Below are 27605 nucleotides of genomic sequence, written 5' to 3'. Positions count from 1 at the left end.
CTTTTCGCGCGGTCACAGACCACCACTCGCTATGCTGGCTGGCGAATCTGAAGGACCCCTCCGGACGCCTCGCTCGGTGGAGCCTACGACTGCAGGAGTTCGAGATGACCGTGGTGTACAAGTCCGGCCGGAAGCACAATGACGCCGACTGCCTGTCAAGGGTCCCAGTCGAGGCCGGTACTGCCTGCACCAAAGAGGACGACGATGAGTGTTCTTTCGGCGCTCTGGATGTCAGCGACATGGCAACACTCCAACGAGACGACCCTGAGCTGCGAGCACTCATCGAGCACCTAGAGGGACAAGGAAGCGCCGTTCTCCGCGGTTTTGTACGAACACTGCCAACCTTCTCCATCCGACAAGGCGTACTGTACAAGGAGAACTTCAGCGACAACAACACGGCGTGGCTGTTGGTGATCCCTTCCAGTCTTCGAGAAGAAATTTTTCAAGCCTGCCACGATGACCCGACGGCGGGACACCTTGGTTACAGCAGGACTCTTCCAAGGATACGCGAAAAGTACTGCTGGCCCAAGCTTGCGAAGGTAGTACACCACTACACTCGATCTTACCACGAGTGTCAACGACGGAAGAAGCCACCGACGAGACCGGCAGGACTTCTTCAGCCTATTGCGCCGCCATCTGCCCCATTCCAGCAAATCGGTATGGATTTACTCGGACCTTTTCCACCGTCGACGCAAGGAAACCGATAGATAATCGTCGCAACCGATTATCACACGCGGTACGCCGAGACAAAAGCCCTTCCATCAGGAACGGCTGTTGAAGTCGCCAAGTTTTTCATCGAGTCCATCGTCCTCCGGCACGGCGCTCCCGAAGTCCTGATCTCAGACCGTGGATCATCATTCATGGCCCAGCTGACGCAAGAAGTCCTTCGTCTCAGCCACACCAGCCAGACACACCAGACCAGCGGGCTGACGGAGAGACTCAACAAAACCATCGCCGACATGATCACCATGTACGTCGACGTGGAGCACAAGACATGGGACGAGGTGTTGCCGTACGTCACATTTGCCTACGACACGGCCGTACAAGAGACTACCGGAGTGACACCATTTCAACTGGTGCATGGGCGCAAGGTAACGACAATGCTGGACGCCATGTTGCCCCACGAACCGGCTGTCGACGTAAGCGACGACGCCCAGGTGGTTGCCCTAAGGGCAGAAGAAGTCCGTCAGCTCGCCAGACTCCGGATTAAAGCCCAACAACGCGTCGACACTGGCAGCTACAACCTTCGTCGTCGGGACGTCCACTTCCAGCCCGGAGACAGGGTTTGCCATTCGTCGCCGTGGTCTCAGCGAGAAACTCCTGAAACGTTACTTTGGACCCTACAAAGTGCTTCGTCGACTCGGGGATCTAAACTACGAGGTGATGCCCGACGGAACACGGACTTCGTCACGCCGCCCCCCACTACCGGAAGTCGTCCACGTCATGCGACTGAAGCCGTACTACGCTCGATAGGACTGTGGACCTTATGTGTTCCAAATGACTCTTTAGTTTACCGCTCTTTTTATTTGCTTTGTTTTATTTTTGGGTTGCATCGGGACGATGCACTTTTTAAATGGGAGAGTAATGCCGCACGCGCAGCTGGCTAAGTAGGCAGCGCGCGCGTGGCCTAACGGTTATCGCTCTTGCCTTCCACGCAGAAGGCAAGGGTTCGATTCCTGGCCGCGGCTGCACATTTTTGTTGACACTGTAATGTGATGTTCTGGTGAATTCGAGAACCGTCTTGCTGATTCGAGGTTAGAATGTTCTACGCGCCGAACCTTCTACGCCGAACGATCCAGAAACCCACGAGGGTACATAAGGGATTCCGCAAGGCGAGCGGAGTCAGTTTTCGCCCCAGCGTTCGACTCTGCTGCAACGCCGACTTCGACGCCCGCGACGCTCTGTTATTATCTTTTGTACCCTTTTATTTTTGCCACAAGTTCACCATATTAGACGTTTATTTCTTCCTAAATATTTCTTGTTTTTTTTTTTTTTTTTTGGTCACCACCCGTGACAATAGTGCGGTAACTCGTGGTGTTTGCAGACCAGACATGTGCCTATCTCAGATATTCTAATCAAGATACTATATTTCAAATACTTTTTGAAGTATTTTGGTATCTTGCAAGTACTTTTGATCGAAAGTATTTGATACTGTATTTTAATTACATTTCTGAATAGCTTGTACTCATTAGACAGTTTCAGTGGACCGTACGCTATAGCTTTGCGCACGCAAGGAAATTGCGGGTCGTGAGTGCCAATGCGCGGAACGCAATAAAAGGGCTAGCGTATTGCGTATGCACGCAACGCTGGGGATTTGGCGTCGCTGGCTAGCGGGCCTTGCGGGACGCTCTCGAGAGATCTCCGACCCAACGAGAGCGCCAGTTTCAAAATGGCGGTTGCCTCGACTGGCGCAGCAAGGGCGACGTGGTGTTTTCGAAGTTCTGTGTTATGTGAAATCGCGTGGTGTTCAGCTCGGCGATTCTTTCTGGGACCTACCGCGGTCGAATCAGATCGCCGTGCAGCTGAAGGACTGCACAGTGGAAATGATCGCCGCTCGCAGTGTGCGTCGACGCTGCGATCTGCTCAACGCTAAGCCTATTCCCACAGTTCATCGCCGACGCACGAACGACTCGAAAAGAAATCGCCGAAGTTCTCGCTATGCACTGGACATCAGTAGGTCATGAATTTCATTTCGCGATAGCAGTGATAAAAGGTGCCGTTTCCACGGGACGACTGAGGGAGGCTCCGTGATCGAATTTTTCTACGCACTCGTACTCGTAGCCTCTGTACCCCGCAGAAAAGCGCGCTTGACGAGGCAGCCGTGGCTTGGTTTAATCTGAAATAAAATGTTTGGAAGCTTTTTCTTTTTCAATATTTCTTTCCAGGAGCATGGTTGCGCTATAAGCACGCGGAATTCTACGGCTCTAGCAAAGTTAACCAAGATCATGCGCGGTGTTCACTCGAAAACGTAGCGCACAACTAAATTCGGTCCCAGCAGGTCATTTTTAGCGTACGCTATACTATTGCGTGTTGCGTACGTAAGATCCAGCAATGCTATACTAAAACTGTCTATTATCTCAAATACATTTTTGACATTCCGCCATTTTCCGAGTTTTTCGGTATGAAGGGCCGTGGGCGTGGCACGAGCAAATGTGAACATTCTTTCGAGCAACCAAATCCTGTTGCTAGCCCCGATAAGTTACGGTGACTCAGACTGAACTCGTGAAAACGTCGCTTTTGTGCCTATTGTGACTCATATTTCACCCCAAAGGACGTACAATGAAGGTTTTCCCCTCGCCTTCCCAAAGGCGCCTTATGTTTCCTAGAGTTTCCCCCCAAAAAATCTTCAAACAAACGTAGTGGTTTTACGGATGCAAAGATTACCACACTGAGACGCAACGCGGAACGGGAAACGACCCACGACAACAATGCAGACTTCAGTGTCAAGAAAATAACAAATAGAAGAAAATGAAAAGTGGATGCAAAAAGAATACGCTTTTTTTTTTTTTTTTGCTTGCTGCAGTGACGTTTTGTCGCAACGAAACGTCGAGAATATTTTTATTCTTTTGTCGTCAGTTTGGCATTTATCGTTCTCGAGAACATTGATAAGCAGAAAACAGAATAGGAAACGAACTACGAGCAGGATCACCTCTCAAAATACCAACAAAGCGTCTCCCAACGTTGAGTGCCTTTCTGAACACAACCTACTTGAAGAACGTGCAACCAGTGCTGTGGCTATTATATGGGTTTCTTTGTTATCAATTCACTGATTTGCGTATCCCATGTTCGTTTATAGTGAACTCCCCATATAGGAAATATGGATTGTAGTACAGTGCAATGCAAAAATACTAACAATAAACGAAGTGGCGTTGAGTGCCGGATCTTTCCCGAAAGCAGTCGTCAGAGAATGCGAGCTTGACCCACTTCTGCTTTTGTGCTGAGCTGGGCATATGCACCATGCATGCTGCATTGTTCATGCAGGCCGAAGTGGAAACAAATGAGTTCTCCTTTCCCTCACCGGAGAACACGAACTCCAGTCGAACGCTGACGTCACGCTCGGCTATGTCAGCCGAGCTCCGAGTTAGAGTATTTGTTGTCCCCATCCGTGTAGTTCTAAAGTTAACCGCTTGGGGCGCCACGGTCTGATCTCCTTCCCCATAGCTGGACTGCATAAAATAGCCCTACAATGTTCTTTTTTTCCGTTTTGTGCTGTTGCGTGCTAATCAAAATAAAAAAGAAAACGCGCAAAAAAAAAAAAAAAAAAACAAGGACGAAAAAGAGAGGTAACGAACGACAGACAGACGCTTTTTCGTAAGTGAAGTTTTATTAAAAATTGGGTTGCGTGCTATTCGGGACTCCAGCGAGCTAGGGGAGTGCTCTGGTCATGCAAAATGGCGGACGAAAGGAGGTCGTTTTCATCTTTCCGCACGCGGACCACCATAAATTCCTTGCACTGCAGCGTAAAATCGGTGTTACATATGAAAGCAAAGCGATTTCTCGACGGTAGAAACCAACCTTTTCACTCAGTGCGTAGGAATGATACGTCGAAAGCATAAAGATAAATACTGGAGACGATGTTTGTTTCTATGCTGCCTACGAGAACCAAGCAGCGGTAGCAGACGACAGATTCGAAGCGACTTCCTCTCTTGAGCTTCTCGGCGTTGCCGCTACACGGCGTCGATTTCACTGGAGTCGCCAATAAGCCATTCTGCTAAACCAGATTTGCGCAGCTGTATAAGTGTGTTTGTCACTGACGTCACTACAAATTACGCAATGCGGAGGTATCTTGAAAAGTAATTGAATTACGTCTTTAAGTATTTGTACTCTACTCAAGATACTTTACAGTGAAAGTAACTTGAGTAGTATTTTAAATACTTTATGAAGCAGCTATTTTGTAATTTAACTTAAATACTTTGAGTATTTTGTCCAACACTGTTGCAGACTGTATATTGTATGGTGTATGAGCACTGTGACCCTCGCCTAGTGCGCTCTGTGCAGGCTATTCGATAATTTAGAATACTCCAGTTTACAAAAAGGATTTATACAACGTATTTCCAGTCTAGGCATAGGGAGGGCTCTTTCTTGAAGGTTGATGTTGCATCGACCAACGGTTCCAACTAGGCTCTGCTCGCGCCGGTAGCCTCTTTTTTTCTTCTACTTAGCACATGTTCCTTGGTCTTCTTTTCCTGTGAGATGGGTAGTCGGGCGCGTATCCACATTTAGCAAGAAATGTCCTCAATATTTAATATCCTCCCCGCCGAATGAGCATTGCTCATTCGTTATGAGCTTCCAGTTGATGTAACAGTTGAATGGGACGTCTAATGGTTGTTCCTCCTGACAAGCGGACCACGCAGGATCAGACGTGGCCGTCTCGTCCCGGGAACACTTGCACGACGCGGCCAGTTTTCCAGGTTTGTCGCGGATGGAAGTCGTCGTGCAGTAGCACCAAGTCATTCACCCGTAAATTACTCGAGGCTGCCGGTCTGCTGTGATGAAATGACCTTAAAGTACAGAGATATTCCTGGCGCCAGCGCTTCCATAGTGTGGTCGATAGCGTCTCACGGTACTTCCAACGGCGAGTTAGATCGTTGGCTGATGACAACACTGGCTCTCCTTCTCGAGTTGGCGAGGAAGTCAGTCGTTTACCGACAAGGAAATGTGCGGGTGTCAATGGTTCTGGTTCGTCCGGGTCAGAGGAGATGGAGGTCAAAGGTCGAGAATTAATCACAACCTCTATCTCCGTCAATATGGTGCTCAGCTCTTCATAGGTTACGTAACTGCACCCCAGAACCTTTTTCAGAGGGGTCTTAACTGATCGAACCAATCACTCCCAAAACCCGCCCCACCAAGCCGCTCGTGGAGCGATGAATTTCCAGTTGATGCCTTGACTGGACAGGTAGTTGAGTGACTCCTGTTCTCTCATTGTTTTCCATATCTTTTTGAATTCAGCAGACGCTCGGTGGAAAGTCTGTGCATTATCAGAGTAGATCGTGTGGCATAGTCCGCGCCGGGCCAGAAAGCGACGAAATGCCAAAAGGAAACTACCTGTAGACAAGTCGCTCACCACCTCCAGATGTATTGCTGTAGTGATTGCGCAGGTCAGTAGCAGAATGTATGATCTCTTTATCGTTCCTTCGTCCTTGGTGAGGACAGGTCCGGCGAAGTCGAGTCCCGTGACTGGAAAAGGGTCCGCCTCCAACACTCGAAGTCGTGGAAGCGGCGTGGAAGTCGGACTCTCGTTGCTCATCCTTCTGCAGACAAGACAACGTCTCAAGGCCTTCTTGACTACTTGTCGGGCTTGTATAATCCAGAACGTCTCGCGCAGATGAGTTAGAGTGTCCATGCACCCTGCATGTAGCAGCCGTCGATGTGTGCTAATGATCAGCAGTTCCACAAAGTGGTGCGTTGAAGGCAAAACGACAAGATGTGCCGTCTAATAACCGAGGTCTGAATGTTGTAGGCGTCCTCTCAGTCGCAGCAACCCTCTGTCATCTATAAATACATTCAGAGTGCGCAGATCTGACGAGCCACTGCACTGTTCGCCTCGTTCTAGTTGGTTTACCTCATCCTCAAAGGCTTCCCTTTGAACTTGACGGAGCAACTTAAGACGTGCCTCCCCTATCTCTTCAATTTTGAGTGGACCCTGGAGATTCTTTTTGGTGTGTCTACAATTATTGACAAGACGTAGCACCCAAGCAGTGACCCGTTTTAGGCGATTCAACTCCCCAAACTGTCCGATGTTTACCACAGGCATGCAGGAGCTCGTGGCAGTATGGCTCACCGTTGGTTCTGAAGTTCTTCTTTGTTCCTTGGCTGCAGTATCTTGGGTATCAGTGGGCATAGTAGGCCAACATGTAGGTGACTCGGCCAGCCACTTTCGTCCTTTCCACCATAGTTCACACTTTTGTAGACAGTCCGGAGGGACACCCCGGGCTAGTAAATCCGCCGGGTTCTCAGCTCCAGGACAGTGTTTCCAGTTGCTGGGCTTTGTCCTCTGTTGAATCTCCGTAGCCCGGTTGGCCACGAATGGTTTCCACTGAGTAGCCAGGCCCTTTACTCAGTGTAGAGCAATCATAGAGTCTGTCCACAGCGTCACTTCTGAGAGATCCGACTTAAAAACTCCCTTAAAGTAGGCACATAGTCGAGCACCCAGTAACGCTCCCATCAGTTCCAGTCTTGGTAGAGTCAAAGTCTTTACTGGCGCAACGCGCGTCTTGGCCATAACGAGGGTCACTGTCGTCCGGTTATCACTGTCACTACGCAGATACGCGACTGTCCCATAGGCCTGGGGGCTAGCGTCCGTGAAGACATTCAGCTCAGTTCGACCGCCGTATGCAGCATAGCGACGAGGAATCGAAATGTCCTCGAGATGATGCAGAGCCTTTATCCAGCTGCTCCATCTCAGACTTACGCTTGAAGGTAGCGGAGTAAATAACATCTCGGCTGTTATCGTCACTGCGCTGAGGAGGCCGAGGGGTCGAAAATTCTCGCTTATACTTGCAGTACAAAGCATTTTATGTCACGATTGATTGTCAGAAGCTCTAACGAGCTTAAAGAGTACTTGAGCTCGTCCCTCTCTCTATTCCACTCAAGTCCCAAAACCCGCGTCACACCTGACCTCGGTGTGGAAGTATCACAGGAGAGGCTTCCAACCCCATCTTCGTCAAAACGTTGTTGCAATGACTCGCTGTTGGAACTACACATCCTCAGCTTCATTCCTGCTGAGCTCAATATTTGCTGGGCTTCCCTGTAGAAGTTTGTTGCTTCTTCAAGCGTTTCAGTGCCAGCAATCAAGTCGTTCATGTAAAGGCATTCGTCCAGTACTTTTGCAGTCTCAGACAAGCCGTCTGAGACGTTGGCCAGGTGGTGCTTAATAATCGCTGCCAGCATAAAAAGGCTGCTCGTTACACCAAATGGGACACGCGTCATGCGCCATGCTTCAATCTCCGAACTTGTGAGGTCTTCTGTAGGGGAAAGTGCGCACCACAAAAAGCGAAGGGCATCACGATCCTCCTGCTTGATCAGAATCTGTAAGAAGGCCTTCTCAATTTCTGCGGTGAAGGCAATCGCAGGACGTCGGAAGTTCATGATCAGCTGTAATTTGTCCGGATTGAGGCTTGGGCCCGTAGACAATGCATCGTTGAGGGACAGACAGCCCGGTGCCTTTGCAGACGCGTCAAACACAATGCGCATCTTAGTCGTAGAACTGTCATGTCTACAAACAGCACGATGAGGCGTGCAGTAAACTCGTTTCCAAGTGGTGTCCACCTCGCCTGCTGGCACTTTTTCAGCAAAGCCTTCTTTCAGGTAGCTACGGATCGCTGAGTCGTACTGCGTCAGTCTTTCGGTGTTGCCTCTTAAACGCCGAACCAACTTGTCCAGACGCTGTAGCGCAACGGCTTCGTTGTTCTCTAGGGGTCGATTTAGGGGCTTCCACGGGAGGTTTGCCTTATAACGGCCCATGACCAGAGCTAGGGAGGAAGTGAAATCTTCTCTTACTTGTTCTTCCTCTTTTCCGCGCGGAGAGTCGTTCACAAAGATTCCGAGGCTCTCTAACTCACAGAAGGCTCGAAGTTCGTTTGAGAGGCTCAAGGTCGGTTTTGCGACGCCAGTGTTCAAGACGGCCACAGTAGTGCAGGACAGCACAGAAGCAACCTCAGGAACTGGGCCCTGCAGTGTCCAGCCAAAGTCCGTCTTCAGCGCGACCAAGGATCCGTGTATCTTGCGGACTTCCCCGCTCACCATATTCCAATATTGATCTGCTCCCACTAGGATTTCAATATTCCGCTTGGAATTAAGGAAGGGTGGAAAGGTTACATCGGCTAATTCTAGCTCTCCCACGCCAGCAAGGTCAACCACGTTGTCTGGAAGGACCAACTGGTCAGAACAGATGTTTTCTATTTCAAGGGCTTCCAAGCAGTGTTCTTTGCGGCTGTATTGGCTTCGCAACCAAAGTCGCACTAGCCGAAGTTTCCTCGTAGTTCCACCGGCTGTTCTGCCAAACGAATAGATGGTCACCTCCTCCTCGCCGATCACTTCCAACTTCAGCTCTCGCGAGAGCTGCTCGGTGACGAATGAACGTTGGCTGCCTCCGTCAAACAGACAGCGAGCAAGACGCTCCCGGTCCCGTCCGTCTATCCATACTTGAGCCGTTTGTAACATTACGGCGTTCTTGTTGATGGCATTCAAAGACGCCATGGAGTGCAGCTCGGTAGCGGCGGTCGCTCCTTGATGAGACGGAGGTGGCGTACCACAAAGTGGAGTGATGTGGCGTCGGCCACCTTTTTCACAGTGAAGGAACCGATTTCGACATTCTTTTGAGGTGTGTCCTCGCTTCGCGCATCTGTAACACCTCCCTTCGCCCCTTAGCTGTCTCTTCTTTTCTTCGATCGGAATCGCAGAGTTACATTGCGGCGCTTCATGTAATTCGGAGGAACAAAGAGGGCACTTGTCGTTTGAGGGTTTGGCACCAACTACGAGGGAAGCAGCAGACCCCTTTTCTCGGAGGTTGTCGCTTGATCGATCTTCGTCGCCGTGTATTTTCAGAGGTTGCGGTTGGTCCCGTGTACTGTCGTCGTATACCTTCTCTCTGCTATCCAGCTCTACACGCATCGATCGCAGGACAGCCTCAAGATTTTAGCTTTCCGGTGTTTCATTACTAGTACTCTGACTCTTATAGAAGTCCACGGCCCAGTCAGTGGGCAGGACGCAGAACAACGCAGCACACAGCATCGCCCCGTAGCTGTCAGAGTCGATGCCCAAAGTCCTCAGCGAAGCGATGTTGCCATGAACGTGATCGTGTAAACGACGGAGGGCTCCGCCGTCACTCAGCGCCTTCACTTTTGGCAGGTTCAGCAGCTGCGTGAGGTGTTCTTGAACAAGGACACCTTTTTTTCCGAATCTCTCCATTAGAAGCTCCACGGCATAAGCGTAGCTGCTCTCCGTTGCTTGAATGCCGCTTACCGCCGCCGCCGCCTTGCCCGTCAGCACCGTCCGCAAGTGTAGAAACTTCTCCACGCCGGAGAGCTCGATGTTGTCATGGATCGCCTGTCGGAACTGCTCCCAGAAGGGAAGCCAATTCAACTTCTCTCCATCAAACCGTTGGAGTTCGAGCTTTGGAAGTTTAAACTGTCCAGCTCGGCTCTGGGTTTGAGTGGTCGATCGTTCTGTGGTCTCGGCGACCCTGCTCTCGATAGATGACGATGTCCTTGTTTCTATGCGTCGAAGACGTGTCCGCATTCGGGTGATCACACTTTGTGTCTCCCTGACGGCCCTGTATTCTTCGGCGAGGTTCTCGCTCTTTACGTGGACCTCGGTGAGCGCATCTTGCTCCTGGAGTTCTCTTGCCAGGGCATCCAGCTCGTCCGTTATTTCTGCGAGACGTTCTTCGTTATGAGACCTGAAGTCCTCAATTGACACCGCCGCTTGGATCTCCTCGTTTAGATGTTCAATTTCGGCTCGCGTCACCAACCTATTCGTCTGGAGCCGCTCCATGTTCGTTGTTCGCTGATCTCGTATTGTCGCTGGAGTACCAGGTTTCGGCATCAAAATATTCGATAATTTAGATTACTCCGGTTTACAAAAAAGGTTTATACAACGTATCCACAGTCTAGACATAGGAAGGGCTTTTGAAGGTTGATGTTGTATCGACCAACGGTTCCAACTGGGCTCTGCTCGCGCCGGTAGCCTCTTTTTTTCTTCTACTTAGCACGTGCTCCTTGGTCTTCTTTTCCTGTGAGATGTGTAGTCGGGCGCGTATCCACATTTAGCAAGAAATGTCTTCAATATCTAATACAGGTGCCTTATACGGCCAAGAAGACATATTACAGGGGGCTGATCGTCACGATAAGTTGAATATTTCATTCAACATTGTTAATGGCCTTTTTAATTAGTAAAAATAAGTGCATGGTTCCAATGAGAAACTTGCTGAGCGTCATGAAAACCCAATAACTTAATCATATTCTGGAAAGATACCAAGTTCGTGGTAAGCGCGGGGGCGCGCTAAATTTTCTACTCGTGCAAGAGGCGTGCAACACTGACGGTCCGAGAAAGTAGTTTATAAGAGGGACTTGTAGCAAACCGTTGCCGTGTTCCGCGTACCGCAGAGAGGACGACGACGAAGTGCCCTGGCAAAGGAACACGGAATTTTCGGCTCCTGATAATTTTCTATGTTTGGCGCTTTCCATAGCTTTTGGACTTCCAACTACCTTGAAGATCAAACCTGGACGCTCCGTGGCATCGTTAGGGGGTCCCGACACCCCCCAAAACAGCGCCACGTTTATGAAGGTGTCGTGAATCACCCAGGACCTTCGACGACGCTCCGCCCGCTAATTTCGTAACCGACGGGGTCATTTCGACGAGTTTGGAGCCAGAAAAGATGGACACCGCAGCAGCCCTGACTTCGGGAACGCGCGGTCAACAAGCCGAAGTAAAAGCGCAGCAGCAGCAGCTTGAACCCCCCAGGACCACAGCCATCGAGCTTGACGCTGGACTCCTCGGAAAATTGGGAATCACCAAAAAGGATATCGGCAAATTAATAACCACACTCTTGCACAGCTACATACAAGGGACGTTGACCCCAGGCTGGATGGCAAGCCAGCAAAGGGACGCCATGGAATCCGAAGAGGTGAGTTTTCAAGATACTTCCCAATTTCCACCACTACAGAAATTACATAAACCAGAAAATCCAACTTCAGAAGAACGACAAGCTAAGCCTAACAGCTTAGGAACCGCCCCGTGGAGGAGAACCCCGAAGACGAAGGGTTTGAAATGTATATAAGTAAACGCCGACGAAAACGCCGGTGATCGACAGTCCAAAAACCGAGAACATCATCTGAGGAAGATAGGCGGGAAACTCCCACGTCAACCCAGACAGTGGTACTAAAAGCGATATGCAAAAAGAATGTCAAGGACTTCAAGACCCGAGATACAAAAACAGCGGTGGAAAAGACGGGAATCGCCAGTCGTGATGACTACAAAATTCAAATTCAGCCGAAGACGAACACCATTGCGCTAAAAACGCGGAACGAAGAGATAATCCAAAATCTCCTAGAAGTCACTGAGATCACGAAAGGCGAAGACTCGTACGCCTTAAGCCCATACAAGGCAATGGGGAACGACCAAGTATGCGGTGTCATCTACTTGCACGGTGATAACAGCGACGAGACACCCGAAACGCTACTACCGGATTTGGAATGCAGAACGGCCAAAGTAGTCTACGCCCGCCTTATGGGCAAGAAAGGCAACGCTGTGGTGATCACTTTTGAGGGAACTTGGCTGCCAGCGAAAGTCATGTTCTGCCGCGAAGTGTTCACCGTGAAACCGTACCGTCCAAGACCAATAGTCTGCTTCAATTGTCACAACATTGGGCACAAAACGGACGTATGCCCAAGCAAAGAGAGCAGATGCGACCAATGCGGGCACATCCACGAAGAAGAGATGGAGGAGTGCACAAGGGATCCACAGTGTAAGAACTGCGGTGGGGCCCACGTGGCAACCAGCAACAATTGTTCTAAGAGGAAGATCTCAGAAAAGAAGAAGCCCGCAAAGCCACCACAGCTGAAGCTACTGAGAGAAAGTTAGGCGGCAGCAGCCAAAGCAACTGCCACCTCACAGGCACAACTTCGCGGCCCACAAAACACAGAGCAGGAGGTCATTCGAATTCCTCCCAACCCAGGAAAGCCAACAGTTGACTCCAATGAGAAGATGGTAGCCCCAAACTGGATCCCAGAATGGGCCCAGCGCACGAAGGCTAAGTCCACCGAACTACCAGACTGGAGGAAGGAAGTACAAGCACTCGAAGCAAGGTTCGAGAAGCAAGAATCCAAAATAGCCATATTCGAGAAAGACGTGGAAATGGGATTTAATATGGTATTCCAAGTACTCGGAGAGATTAAAAAGGAAATTGCTGAACTCAAGCATAGCAGATAGAACTAACGAACCCGGACAGACCAAGATGGCACCGACACGGATCCTACAGTGGAATTGCAACACGTTCTCGGCAAGAGCAGCAAAGCTCAAGCTCCGCTTCGAAAGAAATGCGCCACCAGAAATTCTGCTGCTGCAGGAGACTAAAACACCGGACATGTCAATCACCGGCTTCAGCGTTTACCTAACTCCGACCATCAAATCTAAGCCAAGCTGCAGGGAGAAGATTCCCATTGAAAAGAAAGGATGGGTGGCAGTTTGCGTACTCCAAAACATACCACAGACGCAGCTAGACACAACTGCACTCTGCTCGGACAAGAGGGAGGTAGTTGCTGTCCGACTAAAGCGAGGTAAACTCAAACTGGTGGTGGCATCTGTCTACATAAAGCCCAATACCACCCTAAAAAATGGAGAGACGGCAGAATGGATCCGAAAGCTATCCGAGCTGGCGGATGGATACCCACTGATTGTCGGAGGGGACTTTAATGCACAACACCGCGAATGGGGATACGACACCAACACAAAGAAAGGCCGAGACATTATCGCAGCCATGCAAACAGCTGGGCTTGAACTCCGCAATGAACAAGGGGTCAAGACGCGACTAGCCAAACAACAACGCCAGAAGGACACTACACCAGATCTCACGCGGGCCACAAAGCGCCTTGACACCCGATGGACACCAAGGGGGGACACACAGGGCAGCGACCACTACCCCATCGAAGTCACAGTCACACACCCAAGTGGGCGGAAAGATAAGGAGCTTCGACCGATCATAAAATGGGACGGATTCCGGGAGCTAATTCTAAGCAGCCTGGAGCGGCACGAAGACATCGAGGAAAGCATCTGCAAGGCGATGAAGGAGGCAAGAACCCACGTTAATGTCAAACAAGGCGATCCGACACCGGACACCCACCTTCTGAACCTATGGGCCTGTAGACTACAAGCGTTAACAAGATTCAGGAGAAGCAGGGCGACGGCGCATAAGATCAAGCTCAACAAAGCGACTGTCATGGCTATGAAATACTCCAAAGAGCTATGCCGGCATAAATGGAGAAGCCACTGCGCATCATTCAACGCACGTACCGGACTCGGAAAGGCCTGGCGGACTTACAGGGGGATGAACAAGAACAAACGCAAGAGCCGGAACGCAGCACAGAACCTTGCGCTTCGCCTGAAAATGACGGAGGAGGAGCTGGCGGTAAAAGCAAGTCAGATATTTTTCCCGCACATCACGGCGGCAAAACAGGGAGGCCAAAAACGCTCAAAGAGCTGGGCTGCAAAACCACCAAAAGAACCGGGAATGGACGAACCTTTTAACATGGGGGAGCTGCTTGAGGCCATCCACTCAGCCAAACAAGGAAGCGCACCCGGACCCGACGGGATAACATATACGGCTCTTAGTAACCTCCCAGGCGAGGTCAAAGAAGAGCTATTGAAGAAATATAACGAAGCATGGAAGAAAGGAAAGATCCCTGACTCCTGGAAGATCTCTTGGGTGACACCAATACCTAAACCCGGAAAGACGCAGGATAGAATCGAAAATTTCAGACCAGTTACACTAACGTCTAGCATCTGCAAGGTCTTGGAGAAAATGGTCCTGCAGAGTGTACAATGGTACCTCGAGACCTACGACAGGCTGGACCCGAGGCAAACAGGATTCAGAGAAGCCATGGGAACACCAGACAGTCTCAAGCTGCTATACGAAGACGTGATGGCAGACAAGAAGAACATAGATCCAAGACTTGTAGTTGCTCTTGACATAAAACAAGCCTTTGATGCCGTTCCGCATTGGGCGGTGAAAGAAGGAGCTCAGAGATGCGGACTAAGGGGCAGAGCACTAAAATTCATCAAAGACTTTCTTTCCAATAGAAGGTTTAAGGTGAAAATCGGAAACACAATGGGCCCGGAGACACTCAACAACAGAGGCGTACCACAGGGGGCAGTGATATCGCCCACATTATTTAACATGGTAATGGCAGATTTACCAACGAGACTGCGACGCATTGAAAACCTCGGGTTCACAATATACGCGGATGATGTCACATTGTGGACCAAAGGAGGCTCGCTGGGAGACCAGGAGTTCACTATGCAACGGGGCATCGACGAAGTTGCAAAGTACTTGGGGGAAGTCGGGATGGAGCCGTCCCCTGAAAAAACCCAATACATGGTCGTTGCGAGACCAAAGGACCACAGAAAAGGGATTGCACAGCAAGTGCAACTTCAACTCATGGGAAAAGAACTAGAACGGCGTCCGAGCATAAAAATCCTTGGAGTTACATTTGAAGAAACAGCTGGGAGTACCAAATGGCTACCCGAACTGAGGAAGGTATGGGACCAGGCCCTGAAATTGATTCGTAGGACAACGAGTAAATCGTGGGGGGCGGACGAAAAAGCAATCCGGACCATGGCAGAAGCCCTCCTCACATCCAGAGCGCTCTACTGCTGCAACTGGATGAACCTCACCAAGGCTCAGTGGAAGCAAATTGAAAGACTGAACAATCAAACCATGAGAGTGGTAACTGGACTACCGAGATACACACCCCTCGACGAACTAAGGAAATATGCAGGAATGAACAAGATAGAGGAGAAAGCAGAGTCACAACAAATCGCACACTTTCAACGCCTCGAAAGGACTAAACATGGGCGAAGACTATTGGAAATCCTAGGATACTCCACGGAAGGTAGGCCCCCGATCGAGGAGGCTTCCCCACCATGGCAAGACATAGGCGTAACTGATCACAAGCCAACATTCAAGGGACAAGGAACTAAACAGAGAAAATTCGCTGCCAAGAAACACATCCAGTGGCTCGCGGAGAACACTGAATGTAAGGAAATAAGGTACACGGATGCCGCGAAGGACGACGGGGCTGCCGCAGCAGCCTTTGTCGACATTGCGAGGGACAGGACCTGGTCAGAGAAGCTTCCAACGCAGACGCAGCCAAAGATGTCCGTGAAAGAATCGACCCAGGTAACAGGGCCTGGATCTTCACAGACTCTCAGACGGCACTGAAAGCTTGCCGCAGCTGCAGAACGAGAAGCAGAACGGTCAACAAGATCAAGAATATTGCGGAGGAGCTCAGGAATCTGGATTCCAACATAACGATTGAGTGGCTACCCGGACACAACGATATCCCGGGGAACGAGAGGGCTCACCAGGCCGCAACGGAGGCAGCTAGCAGCACCAGCTCCGCGCCAGGCCTTACCTCTCGAGTCGAAACGACGAATGAAATGTCAATAGACCCAGATGAAATGGCCGAGCAAGCCAAAGAAGGGAGGAAACTGTGCCTGAAGGGTCTTCTGCTAACAGAGGAAGACCCGATACCACCAGGGTACACGAGATGGGAGACGGTTCGGCTACGGCGAAATAGGGCAGGGACGGCACTAACTCCGGCGAAAAAAGCATCCTTCGGACTGTAGGACCGCGAGGACCCAACGTGCAAGACATGCACAGTGGGATCCATGGCAACGACCAAACACGTGCTCTGGGAATGCAAAGGCCTGGAAGACTTTAGAGTAGAGTCATGGGACTCGCTACCCAGCGAGAAAAGGCCCACGAACCTTGAAGACTGGACCCGCCCCAAGGGACAGCCGCAGCACAGAAAAGAAATCCTGGACTCCCTGATCAGCTACATCAGGGACTCTGGTGTCCATCACTTCATCTAGATTTATTCATTGTCACTTACCCTTTCCTATAAATCCCTACATTCCTTTTCCCTCTCGCTTCAGGGACACCAACCCATAGACGAGTGAACCTTTCATTAAATAAATACATGTTCTCTCTCTCTCTCTCCGCGTACCGCACTGCCTTTGCAGCATGCTTTTAAGCGCGCGTCCGGGTGATACGGTGACAGCGGGGAGCGCGCTTAAAAGCATGCTTCAAAGGCTCCGGTAGTGCAGTATGCGCGGAACATGGTAACGGTTTGCTAAAATTTTCTCATTAGAGAGTTTTAGAATAGGGGGCCCCAACGTTTGGGTTCCCCTAAGAAATTGGGGACCCAAACCCAACAAAGTTGTTGTCGACGGCTTATAGAATAGGGGTTTCGCAACGCAGCGCAGCGCGCTTACGTTTCCCACTTGCAGCGCCAATGCGGCTAACGAGCGTAATAATAAAAAAAATGAATAAACGTAAAACATATGCACTTAGCAAGTACTTTTTGTTTACAAATAATATTTAAGGTAATCCCAATCAAGCCGGCTAAAACGAGAGAGAATCTAAAATCAGTATAAATGTTGTTGGCTGTATTCAGCCAAAACAACCCAATCTGCAGAGCGTTCTAATTTGGCGCTCGTTCTCGGATCTTTGGGGCGTTCGTGTGCACTGTGACCGTCTGTCGCCAAAGATTTAGGCCTTCAACTATGCGGTAACTGAGACAAACGCGAGCGGGCACAATCTGTGAGCAGCTGCTCAATTTCGATCTGAGCTGGAGCGACTTTGATGCCTGGAAATACTTGTTTTCAAGCTGCAGGTATCGTGCCACGAATGAAATCCACTCGGAGCCACGGAGGACGTGCCACGGAGTATAGCAATACGTTGCCATGCCAACGGTTACCGCGTCTCTTTAGGCTTCAGAATGGCCAGAGCCAGTGACGATCTTTAAAATGGGGCGAGCCCACCGCTCGTTCTTTGTGACTTGAGCGAGATAAAGCAAAGCGAAAGCCGGTTGCACCATTCATTGGCAATGAAATTGGCTAATACTGCAGCGACCTGGAGGAATTTGCTCCGAAGCGAGCAGAAAGGGCGCCGCCATGTATCCGACGCAACCCGGCCCCAAGCAATTGGGGGCCCCACGCTATTTCTCGAATTCTGCGTTGTGGGCGAGCGCCAAACCAAAACCCCAAACGCAGTTTGGGTTCTGCGCATGCGCAGTGGTAAGCCCTTTTTCTTTGGAGTCCCCAAGCTTTGGGGCCCCCTATTCTAAAACTCTACTGTTTTCATCCGCGTTTTCTAACCGCCGCCGTTGCACCTGTTGCACGAGCGAAACTTTTAGCGCACCGCCCGCACTCACCACGGACTTCGAACCTTTCTAAAAATAACTGACATAGTAGACGGCTTGAAGCTGAGCTAGTTGGTTTATGCTTGTTAAAGTGCCAGCTTTAACATATAGTAGTTTCCAATGACGCCCAGCAACTGTCTAATTGAAACCGTACGCTTATTTTCACAAATGAAAAGGTTAATGAGAAAATATTACTTCATTAGGGAGTTTTAGAATAACGTACGCAATTTTAGCGCACGCTAGCGCTAAATTTAGCGCTTGTATTAGCGCACGCGACGCAAGAGAGTTTTAGAATAGCGTTTCTCCGCCGCGACGCAAAAGCCCAAGCATCTCGCGCTTGCGACGCCACCAAGATACAGTAAAAAAATTTATTTCACACACGAAATGCTGTAACTTTAGAAAAAAAACGAGTTTTTTGGTAAAGAGTAGCATTTTATTTTGTTTAAACATGAGAACGCGACGCGAGCGGTTGAGCGGTCGTGTCCGCTTGGTTGAGCGGTCGTGTCCGCTTGCGTCGCCTCGGCAAGAGAGGTCTCGTGTACTGACCTTCGCACATCATACCTTCGCCGTGAAATGTTCGCGCGTCGCAAGCATCAAGTTGTCGGTAATCGCTGCCAAACCAAGTACAATGTCGTCCCGTATTGAAAATTGGAGTCGCGAGGATACCGCCGACGTCGCACTCACGACGCCGCCAAAGCAGCCGCCGTCATAATCCTGGAAGCCGCCATGTTTTTTTAACTGTGCTCGTCTTGGATTTAGCCAACTTCTCATCACGAATCCTCTTAGGAGAAGCGCAAAGACTCTTTGCGTACGCACGCTATTTCCGAGAAATAGCGCACGCTAAAATTGCGCACGCAAAGCGCAAAACCTGGTTTGCGTTCGGAGCATGCGCAGTGGCGACGACGCTATTCTTTGCGTACGCAAAGCTTTAGCGTGCGCTATTCTAAAACTCCCTATTAGGGAGTTTTCGTAGATCGTTTTCGCCGTCCCGCAAGGCCCTCCGCAACCCGCTGCGACAGCGGAAACTCCACAGTCAAGGCTATCGGCGCGCAGGCGCAGTACCGACTTCTTCGTTGCGGAACGCTTAGCGGAGGGGGCAGCGCGGTCTACGAAAACACCCTATTCTCTTAGTTATCGTGATGGTTAAACTACCGTATTATGTCCCCTCGTCAATAAAACTCATTTGCACAAACCGAATTAATTTACCTTTCATGTTTTTTTTTCTTCAAATGTTTAATAAATTTATTTGAATGCAAATCATACACCCAGTGTGGACCCCGACAGTTTAAGAAACCGAGGTTGTGGCTTATTAGGTTCACGCTTATTACGTTAACGCTTATTATGTTCACGCTTACCGCTTGACGAATCGCTAGCAGCGTTCTTATTGGCTAATGTAACCATTTCGTTGGCTGTAGAGTTATAGAATGATGGTTATAAACTGACAACTTAAGAAACGCCCTGCGTTTCTTAATTTATCAATGGCCATATTCTGCATGATGTCACGTTCGTTCTCATCGCAAAATGACGGTGTGAACGTGTTTTTTTGTTTTTTTTTATCCGCGTTTTTCAGTGCGATGGGACGTAACTGCGCGTTGTGAACGTGTAATTAACGTCTAGAGTTTATAATGAGCGGCATTTAGCGAAATCGAGAAAAAGGTCTCATCTCCCCTTTTAGTATAGCGCACAAAAGAATAGCGTGCCCGTGAATGTCGGCGCTTCACAAAGGGCGTTCGCGGGCTGCTGGCTCCTTGATAGCGGCGTTATTAATTGCTGCTTAGAGTCGCAAGCTCGCCACGAGGACAATGGGTAAGCGCATTCCACGGCGGGTGGCTTGCAAATGGCGGCGTGTGCAGAAAGGCAAGGAGGCTCGTGCGCCGTCGAGCGCTCCACTCCGGTTCATTTTAACCGGCTGTATCTTTCAGCGCCGCGAACGTCCTGCGTCGCCAAGTGCCTTTTTTCTTCTTTTTTTTTTCTGTGTAGCGTATTTTTCGGATTAGAGCCCGCACTCGATGTAGAGTCCGCGTGGGCGAATTTCGAATGAGATACAAAAAGTATTTCTGTAGACCGTCTGCCGACATGTTTTGGTGGCGCCCTCTTCTGGTTTCCGTTCGTGAAGTCACGACTAGGATTTGCCTAACCGAGATAGGCAGGGTTGGCCTCTGCCTCTCTGTGATTGGCAGGATTTGTCTCGCCGTGAACCTGTGATTGGGCAGGCGTTATCAGTAAACAGGAAGCTATGGTTCGGCCAACCGCGAACTTCGACCACAGTAACGCTTTTGGTCACGCACGTCGATATATACTCCGCACGTAAACAACGCTCCTACACAACGCACCTTGACATATGCCTAATTATAATGCAATTATGCAAAAGTGCAAGTGAGCTGGACAAGAATGACGAAAATAATTTCTGGAGAAGGGGAGCAAGAGGGTCAATGGACAACCACAAATCTCCAAACACAGCTAGGTGACTGGTGAGCGGCCGAAAAATTCCGCCTGTAATGGAGAGGTCCCGGGTTCGATACCCGGACCAGGCGGATTTTTTCGGTCGCTGACCAGTCACCAAGCTGTGTTTAGAGATTTGTGTTTGTATTTTGTCCCGCATTTTCCCCTTCTTCAGGGATAATTTGCGTAATTTTCGACATATGCCTACTTTATTGGCTCACAAAAGGGCTTGTATCATACATAAATCGCCATTAACGAACCCTGTCTATGCCAATATTCGCCATGTCTCGTCGCAATGAACGAGCCAAAAAAAACAAACAATCATTGGATAAGGATGGCTAGTTGGGCTAGTTGGTTTTGCATCATGAATATTATTTTGGCGTCTTACCCCATGAAACAAACTATCGTATAGTCTGCACTTGTCAACAGCCCGCACTGCGTAAAATTTAAACTTTTCAACTCCAACAAATATGGCGGTCGAAAACAGGTCGTGCCGTGCCGCATGTCAGCTCAACGCATAACGCTCAGGTTTCAGCAGGCAAGCACTGGACTCAAAATGGTTTATCCCGATTTTTATTCACTATGTTCCATACCTGCGACGATGTATTGCTTAACTTCTCCTACACATTCGCACGTTCTTCGAAGGACCTGACGACCTTGACGTCGTCCTCGACGTCATCCTTGAGGTCGTCCTAGAGGTCACTTTAGATGTTGTCTTTGACTTTGTCCTAGCCGTCGTCCTAGAGGCCGTTCTTGAGGCCGTATTAGAGATTATCCTAGACGTCGTCTTTGACGTCATCTTTTAGGCCGTCATCCTCGACGTCGTCCTAGAGGTCGTTCTTAAGATCGCCCGAGACGTCGTTCTAGACGTCGTCCCTGAGGTCGTCCTAGAGGTCGTACTTGAGATCGCCCTAAAGTTTGTTCTAGACATCGTCTTTGATGACGTCCTCGACGTCGTTTTAGACGTCGTCCTTGAGGCTGTCCTAGACGAATGCTATCGCAATTCATAGAGAAGCAACAATTAGTGGTTTCTGTAGCCATTTCTTATCTGCTGGCTTGCTCGTTTGCTCGCTTCAACGCCACTCGGAGCCTGATTGAAATGGCGACACACTCTACAAGAAAAAGCCCGTGCGTACACTTTCCCGCACATCAATCGGAGAGGCGATCACCGCAACTTAAAGGAGGCAGCTTTGCGAATGAGCGAATGATGCCACCCGTGCGTAGTTCTATGGAAATTTATGCGGCATAGTACAACTATGCACCGAGAAGTTCTTTTTACATCGTGTATAACGCTGACACGTGTATTGCACAAGGTGTTTGAATCCGGGAACCACTTGATAGATTTTTAAGACTGAACCATTAAATAAATTCCAGAACATTACTATCATACTCATTTTGTTTTTCTTGTTTAGTTTTTTCTCCAAATCATTTTGGGGATAAATATTATTGCCCGGAGAACCTATTTATGTTGCTGATGGCGCTATTTTTTAAATGATGTACTGAAGGGTAGTGGGGTAAAGTCAAAACGTGTTTTTCATTGCAGTCTCTGTGCACGTATTTTTGGGAATGCCATTTTATAAGCGCAAGCCTAGTGGCGTATCTCGCACGTATATCTGTAGTTCAACCAGTTGCGAATAATTCATTCCGAGTCTATCAACGTATATGTGACGTTCACGAAAAAAAAAAGGGGGGGGGGGGGAGGGAATGAATCAACTCTTTCGCAAGGAACCAAACCTTAATATTTGTTCATTACAAATTTAGATCGAGCACAGTTCGCCATTTCTGGGAACCAACACGTTGCGTTGGTTTTTCTGTTACACAAGCCGCGCTAGCACTACAACCTCGTACTATAGGGTTTTCTCTGAAATAGTCAATTATTACGTATTATTATTATTATTATTAGTATTATTATTCGTTATTAGTTATTAGTGATTACTCATTATTTATATTCTTTTATAAAATATGCTTACTATCGCCAGAAGATAGCGCTACTTGATGGGAATGTATCAAAGATCCTCAAAGGCACCCGACAAAACACATTTAAAAGAAAACCAGAACAATCCGATACTCGGTCCGAAAGTGCGTCAGTGGTTCGAACTGATGGCTGAACGCAGGACTTGGCATATAGTGCGCAGGGCCATGTGGCAGAAAGCGCAGTGCTGCTATTGTTAGAGCCCAATTAGTCGCGGACCATTAACCGCGAGTCACGACTCGAGTACGGTCTGCTTGCAATTATTGGTAGAGGGGCTCTTTAGGAACTCTGTGTCGGGGTGAAGTAATAAACGCCAAAAAGCTGTGAGGCGTCCTGTATATGTATATATATATATATAAATACGTGTAATGGCATTTCTGCCAGTGGGAAAGCGACTGCGTCAAATCAGTCTCATGAATAGACTGCTAATTTGTATTCGAGGGAACGTTTTTTTTTCTCCTGGGGGAACGCGGCCCATGGACGTCAATATATATGGCTCTGAACAAAACGAAACAAATAAACTAGACGTGGAGTGTTAGGCAGTTGCGGCCTCGCGGTCGACACTGCTTGGACATCGTACAAAAGGCAGTTGGCAGGCGCTGTCCGAGGCTTGTCTCTTTCTCGTACGACTGCTCCGTCGCATTGGTCGTACAAATACAGACTGCCCACAAGCTCGAAGCACACGTATATGTCTAAAGCAAAGGTGCTTCGAACGAGGCGTGTCCTCGGAGAATGGTGTCATTATGTCTGCAGCAAAATGTATCTGTATTCGATGCACGACCAGTCTGACTGCGGCTTTAATAGGGTATATGGCAGCCCGCGCGGTTCAGTCTGCACCTTTATGTGGGCAATTTAGCCAGCGATGCCCGACTGCTAACTCGGGGCCTTTAACGTGCATCACTTTATAAAGTTCCCCATTTCCACAGTGATATTTGTTTTTATTTTCTATAGCGCATGTTTGATGTCAAACGACGCGTGTACAACAGTCGCGTTATGCTGCGTATGAGCGGAGTGCACATAAATGCGTGACTTTGGGGGGTCCCGCTCCTTAATTGTGGGTGTTATGAGCCATGCCAATAGCGCCCCCTTCTTTTCTTCCCCCCCCCTTTTTTTTCCCCCCAAAGTTACCGACGGCCAAATAGACACGAGGGGCGTGTCGAGTTTTGAGCATCTCATTGTCGCTCCCCAGCCGATGAGAGTGCGGCATTTTGGCGTCAAGAACACCGAAGGACCAATCACGAAGGCAGAAGCGTGAACATACGTAAGCCATGCCGTGCGTTTATGAAGCCGTTGTTGGCTGTCTACGGGTGATCTATACTGGGTCGGCTGAGGATTTACGAAACATCATCGAGGAGAATTCGAAGGATAGGACCCCAGAAACCTGGAAGTTCAGTGCCGTTAATAATAAACTACGTTGTTTCACCGTAGAAGTGTAGGCGGTCAAATTGTACTGTCTGCTTCCTTTCCTATTAGAGTGTCCGCCGTACTGGAAAGTTGCTCCCAAGCGTCACATTTAGCACTCCGCAGTAAATGAGATGGCGACAGTAGCCGATGAGAGTGCCGAGAAACGAATCGCCGAGAAAGAACTATAGGAACATGATAAATCGCGTCGTGCGTTTGTTAAGTTGTCAGAGCAGTTACCAACAGACCGGAAAGTTTGAATACCCGTAAATGAAAACACAAACACCGCCTACTTCTGATATTGCCATTCTTTTTTCTTTTTTTTTTAAAGAAAATTTGAGTTTTTGTAACAAAGTATTTCTGATCATTCGTCTACGTTTAACAAACAATTTTTTGTAACGGCGTGGTATTGCGAAGCATTTCTTTTTCACTTTTTCAAAAATACGATGGAAGAGAAATGAGAAACCATTCAAAATTTGGCCTCACGCTCTAGTCAAATTACATCGGATGCCTTTTCCCGTGCGCGGTATCATTTTTCTGGTAGTCGCTTAGATCGAACGATAGAAAAAATTTGTTTGCCCTCTTTAGTTCAATGAGGTAACCATCTCGGTCATAGCTTCGAATGTCTAGAAAATTATAAAAGATATTTCCTCTTCGTTCACAATTATAACGTAGCTTTCGAATTCTCGCTCGCATGTGAACTCGCCCCCGCAAAAACGAAAATGAAGATATTCCGAGGTACGACCAAAACTTACAAAAAGACCGAAAAAAAAATGATTGCCTCGTTTCACGAGTCACTTCAACACGAAAAACCACTCGGACAAATAATCAGAGCGAAGCGTGTGCCGCCATATATCACGCCTCGTTCGTTTCGCTCTCCTTTCCGTTTTCCTCCGCTTCGCTCCTCCGGCTTTGAGCAGCAACCATATCATTCTCCACATTTCACTTCTTTCCCTCGCGGATTTCTTCGCCTCCCCGTGACCGCCAAGCGTAACGTTACTCCGCGTGAATCCAATGCCCAGCCTTTCTCCCCATCCGCGTGCGATCTGCGATGAGCTGCCGCCGGTGCACTCCGTTCCGGTCCGCCCTGACTTTCCCGTTCCTCCCTAGTCTCCCTCTTTTCCCCACTTGGTCGTTTCCGGGCGTGGCAGGTGTGGGCACTGCGCGTGCGCAGGAACCGGATTCGCGTGAAGCGAAGCGTCTGCTCACGTGCCGCGCCGACAGCAGCGCCACCACAGTGCCGTGTCGTCAGGGTTGAGTTGGTCTAGACAAATATTGTAACGATGATAGCTGGGTTCCAAGTTCATTTTTTATTATTCTTTTTTTTTTTCAATTAGCGCAGCAAACTGCTTTTTTTCTTTTTTGTCTTTCCGTATTCACAAACAAGCCCTTTGCGGATTTAAGGAAAGAGCTTCCCCCTCTTCCCCCTCCCCCTTTCTCCACTACATAGCGGCTTTCGCCCATTACAGGAGGTCTTGCCATCACACATTACATCCTCACCTAAAGGAGGCGACAAAATGCAGTGCGCGCTTTGAAGATCGTGTGGGGCTCCTGTGTATTTGCTTTTTTTTTTTTTGTTTGGCAACAAACTCAGTGGCGTCATCTATTGGGTAGCCCCGGCACACTTCAGGCTCACGTATATTTCCTGATTGTTTGCTCATCATTCCTTGATAATAAGAGTGAATTAATTCTGACAGTGGCCATAAGTGGCCATTTCCAAATGATAGCGTGAATATTTGATTTCTCAAATATTGCGAAACCTACCGTCTAGTTCAAAACCGGAAGTGGTTGGGGGCTATTTCCACACTGGCGCCACCCCGTTTCAACTCACGCGACAAAGAGCGAATATGTCTTTATGGGCTTGATTTCGTGCGAAAAGCGTAACGGTCGAGTGTGACCAAAACTCGTTACAAACGGGCCGAGGCCACATTCACGGCCCATATTAGGCAACGCATAAGCTTCCGAAGAGGCGGCATTGTTAGTTGTAAATAATCGTATATAAACTCGTAATTGAGCCGGGGTCACACTGCTTATAGATCCTATAAAGACATTCTGCATACAGATTCGAACGCGAGTCGCAGCGAGATCCGTGCTTCGAATGCCGCATGCCAACGGATTCAAGGAGAAAACTTGGGCACGCGGCATTCGGACCACAGGTACTGCGGTGACTAGTATTAGCAGAGTGTCTTTTGTATGACGTATGAGCAGTGTGACCCCGCGGCTCTAGGAATAATTATCTGTGACAGCAAGATTTACCGAGCGGCTCAGAACATATATGCTACGCTCAGGGGGAATCGAACCCCGGACCGTGCGGTTCGCAGTTCGACGCTTTTGCTCGAGACCACAAGATGGGTTGAAAGAGAACACACTCATCGGGTTTATGTATGACTCGTGCGCGAACCTACGTGAGCAAGCGACCGCCGGCGCGCGAAGCTGGCACTCGAATGACGACGCGCAGCTCCACGCGTGATCCCACAACGTCACGGGGCAGATGACAACGCATAAACGGATAGCGCAGCGGGCCTATGACTTCACGACTTGGCACTGCCGCCAATAGGTAGATTAAAGGGTGCGATGACCCCTCGCGATTATTTCAAATGCAACAATGGGCTCCTTGTAGAGGAAGCAGAACCCCATGCAGTGCTTTACTAGGAGCCTAAACTTTACTCCGCTCATTTGTATTGGACAGCACGTCTTCAGCGCCAAACCCGCCCCAAACAATATGGAACCCCCCCCCCCCCCCCCTTCCCTCTTCCCCGGGTTCGAGAGAACGCACGCGCATTGCGCTGTCTCGCTTTCGCGCTGCGCAGAAAAGGGCTGCCTTTGACGCACCGGGATTACGGATTTTCCAAGACAACAGAGACGGCGGCTATTGCTTGACATCGGGCAAAACACACGAGTCTATGGGAGAAGTACACAAATGTAGGAATATTGGAACTTCTACGTAATGCTCGAATGTGAAAATTTTATGATGTGCTGGGATTATTATATAGGGTGTTTGGAGATCGAGTCGGTATTTGTCAAGCGTTCAAACGTCAATTAAAAAAATTGAACGTGCCGGAGCAGCACCGACTTGGCCGACGTCGCTTGCTTCAAGTACTATATAAACAGTGTTGGGTAAAGCACATCCAAAAGGTAGTTCAAGTAAAGTACAAAGTATATGAGACGTGATGTACTTTAAGTAAAGTATTAAGTACACTGGGCGCAACGAACTTGAAGTAAAGTACTATAAAGACAATGTGCTTTCAAAGTAAAGTACAAGTATTTTAACACAATCTTTTATGATGCCCTTTCATTCTCTTATACAGTGATTTTTTAACTGGTATGCATTGCCCAGGGGTGATCAGGGGTGAATGGCATTTTTTTCAAAAACAGCGGCGAATATTTGATAACGTGGCCACAGCGTAGTTTATTTCAGGAATGAAGCGAAATTCAGAAATGCCACTTCTGCATTTGGCGCCCCTTGCACTAGATTGTTTCATCCAAGGAGGCTAAATGGCATGACTGACGTCAGTCCCGTAGCTTCTGCAAGCAATCCTCTCAAGAGGAGTGTCCACTCCTAAATGAAAAAAAAAAAAAAAAAACAGTGAGTGTGCAAGCGCGCTGGTGCTAATTGATCATAATGTGACACCTTAGATTGGGGTGCGAAAAACATTAATGAACATTGAAATAGAAGGAAAAGACAAAAGAGAATGTCTCAAAGCATTGTGACGTTCTCCTCTGTTGTCTTTTACTTCAACTTGAAAATTTAATTTTTCATCGCCACAGTCTCAGGTGCTACATTATGATTAATGTTGCTCTCCTGACATCTTAAACCTCCTTGCTTGCGCTGACCGACCGAGAAGCAGGGAGAGTTCAAAAAGCTACGG

At 48.9% G+C, this 27605-nt stretch overlaps 2 protein-coding genes across 2 annotated transcripts; both read right to left on the bottom strand.

Annotated features, from left to right (window-relative positions):
- Positions 1-7316: 7316 nt before the first annotated feature.
- On the bottom strand, positions 7317-9198 carry LOC120844020. Its single transcript, XM_040215579.1, has 3 exons — positions 8562-9198; positions 8224-8471; positions 7317-7460 (listed from the first exon to the last, which is right to left on the bottom strand). The coding sequence occupies exons 1-3, from the start codon at positions 9196-9198 to the stop codon at positions 7317-7319; spliced, it is 1029 nt and encodes a 342-aa protein (XP_040071513.1).
- A 438-nt stretch (positions 9199-9636) lies between these two features.
- On the bottom strand, positions 9637-10494 carry LOC120844021. Its single transcript, XM_040215580.1, has one exon. It carries the CDS (start codon positions 10492-10494, stop codon positions 9637-9639), a length of 858 nt encoding a protein of 285 aa, XP_040071514.1.
- Positions 10495-27605: the final 17111 nt, after the last annotated feature.

This window comes from Ixodes scapularis, unplaced genomic scaffold, assembly GCF_016920785.2.
Source record: "Ixodes scapularis isolate PalLabHiFi unplaced genomic scaffold, ASM1692078v2 PGA_scaffold1__304_contigs__length_218370807, whole genome shotgun sequence".
NCBI classification, from domain to species: Eukaryota; Metazoa; Arthropoda; class Arachnida; order Ixodida; family Ixodidae; genus Ixodes; species Ixodes scapularis.
This window is presented reverse-complemented; position numbering and strand designations above follow the sequence as displayed.

Coding starts and splice junctions, on each gene's coding strand:
- LOC120844021 (XM_040215580.1), bottom strand. CDS start 10,494: ATGGAGCGGCTCCAGACGAATAGGTTGGTGACGCGAGCCGAAATTGAA.
- LOC120844020 (XM_040215579.1), bottom strand. CDS start 9,198: ATGGCGTCTTTGAATGCCATCAACAAGAACGCCGTAATGTTACAAACG. Junction 8,472..8,561: donor AAACGAACTTCGAGCCTTCT/GTGAGTTAGAGA, acceptor CTTCCTCCCTAG/CTCTGGTCATGGGCCGTTAT. Junction 7,461..8,223: donor ACTGCACGCCTCATCGTGCT/GTTTGTAGACAT, acceptor CGGCCTCCTCAG/CGCAGTGACGATAACAGCCG.